At 34.4% G+C, this 2,100-nt stretch overlaps 1 protein-coding gene across 8 annotated transcripts in view; it reads right to left on the minus strand.

Moving 5' to 3' along the window:
• Window positions 1-2,100, minus strand: part of ADAM23 (ADAM metallopeptidase domain 23) — a 102,322-nt gene that overhangs the window by 12,162 nt on the left and 88,060 nt on the right. The window contains exon 30 of one of the 8 annotated variants that reach the window (XM_019617028.2): window positions 1,830-1,920. The exons of the other annotated variants lie outside the window; for them this stretch is intronic. Within the exon in view, the coding sequence (XP_019472573.1) occupies window positions 1,830-1,920 (91 nt within the window). The remainder of the gene's footprint in view (window positions 1-1,829; window positions 1,921-2,100) is intronic. 8 annotated transcript variants of the gene reach the window in all.

A 2,100-nucleotide genomic window follows, 5' to 3' on the forward strand; every position in this document is an offset into this window, starting at 1 on the left:
AAAAAAAACACAACAAAAAACCACCTTGTATTCTGCCATGAACTTCAGTTAATACTTTCCTTTCTGAGGGCTACACATTTTCTTCAAGAAGAATGATTATTTGCTACAAGGAAGCATAGCAAAATTATATGAGGCTTAAACATTATCCTTCCCTTCCAAACCTTCGTTTTAAAAATTGCTTCCTGCAATTCATACAGAAAGAGTATTTAGGAATATTAATAAAAAACTGAAAAGAAATAGCTTTACAGATATGAGCAGTACACAAATTTTACAACAGTAATTAAAAGGTAATTTTTCACCATTTAGAAAATACCTTGCATAGACTTACCTTTGAAGTCTCACCTGGCTCTAAATTAATAGGAGTGAGTATGGTGCAGGTAAATGAATGCCATTTGATGGGCACTATACTCCCACTTAAGGCTTGCTTTCAACATTTCACAACCTAATGAGCTATTGTATCCAACTTGGATGTATGGCTTACTCTGGATTTTATCAAATGATTGCACACAACAAAGGACTGCAAACACAGAAATTAACTGACCTGTAAGAAATTCTAGAAACCTCGTTAAACTCTAAAGCTGATTTCTCTCCAGCCATAGAATGCTATCTTTCCACAGAAAAAGTATACGGATTAGAATATAAATTAAATATGGATTAGAATATAAATTAAATTGGATTAAGATACATTAAATGGCCACTTTTTAACATCTCTCCTCTTACTGTGTTCCCTGGTTGTTAAATATTTGAAAAAAGACTGTGGAAAAATTCAATGAAAATTCAAACAGAAGAGAGATCTGAGACAGGTTAAGTTAATGGACAAGTTACCAAACTGTGTTAAATAATAAATGAATCCTAAGCAGCCATTTTTCATAGAATGTTATGGTTGGAAGAGATTTCTAAAGATATCATTCACTCTCCCTGCTATGAGCAGGGGCACCTCTCACTAGGTCAGGTTGCTCAAAGCTCCATCCAACCTGCTTTTGAACACTCCCAATACTGAAGCATCTACAACTTCCCCAGACAACCTGTTCCACTGCCTGACCACCTTCATTGTAAAAATGTATTTCTTATATCCGATCTAAATCTACCTCCTTTCAGTTTTAAAACCATTGCGCCTCATTGTGTTGCTACAGGCCCTGGTAATCTTCTCCATCTTTCTTGCAAGCCCTGTATACATATATAAGAATCAAATAGCCATTGCTAAAATTGAGTTAATAGGCAAAGACTTAAGATTCCAGTTCCCCAAAATTATGAAGATGGTAAGAACTGCTTATATCTATTCATATATGAATTCTACACTTCAGTATTCTACTGTCTCACGGTAACAGAATACTAGAATCAGAATAACTGGAAGCCTTACTGTAAAACTATTTGTTTATATATGCTACTATATATATGATATACTACTATATATACTATTAGCTAATAGTTATAATTATTAGACTAAAAGCCACAAAGAACATAAGTTTCTGCTTTTTATCAAATAGCCCAGGTCACCCTGATTCTATTTTGCAAAATAATTACAAATATACTTTTTTTTTCCCCCATTATTTTCTGAATTTGGTGTAATGTAAACATTCAGACATTTAATTTCACTGTGACAATTAAAAATTCACAAACTCATTTTTTTTATGCCCCACATTATCCCAGACAGGAGAAGGTTCAACACTGCATGAGCAAATCAGACGACACAAACACAGTCAAATCACAGACAAATACGATCACCACATGACAAAGCTAAAGGGGTAATACACAGGGGGCTCAGGTGCATACGGTTACCTCACACACTAGGCACCAAACATAAAACTCAGACTATGAAAAATGCTTACTCTATTCCCCACCCTGTGCCTCCAAAAATCACCCCCAAGGCCAGAATGGTCCCTGCCACTGCACCTATTAGCCTGTTAGTGGCCATGCTCACTGTGTGGAGGGAAAAGGGAAGATTTTTTAAGAAAATGATAACATCATATATGTCTGAAATGAAAACATGAAATAATTCCTCAAAGGAATATTTTACTTTATAAAATTTTGTCTGGTAAACAATTCAAAGCTACAGTATTTGGTAAATAAGAGTTTAAAAAAATTCAGATATAAGTTTTG

This window comes from Meleagris gallopavo, chromosome 7 (genome assembly GCF_000146605.3).
Source record: "Meleagris gallopavo isolate NT-WF06-2002-E0010 breed Aviagen turkey brand Nicholas breeding stock chromosome 7, Turkey_5.1, whole genome shotgun sequence".
Taxonomy (NCBI): Eukaryota; Metazoa; Chordata; class Aves; order Galliformes; family Phasianidae; genus Meleagris; species Meleagris gallopavo.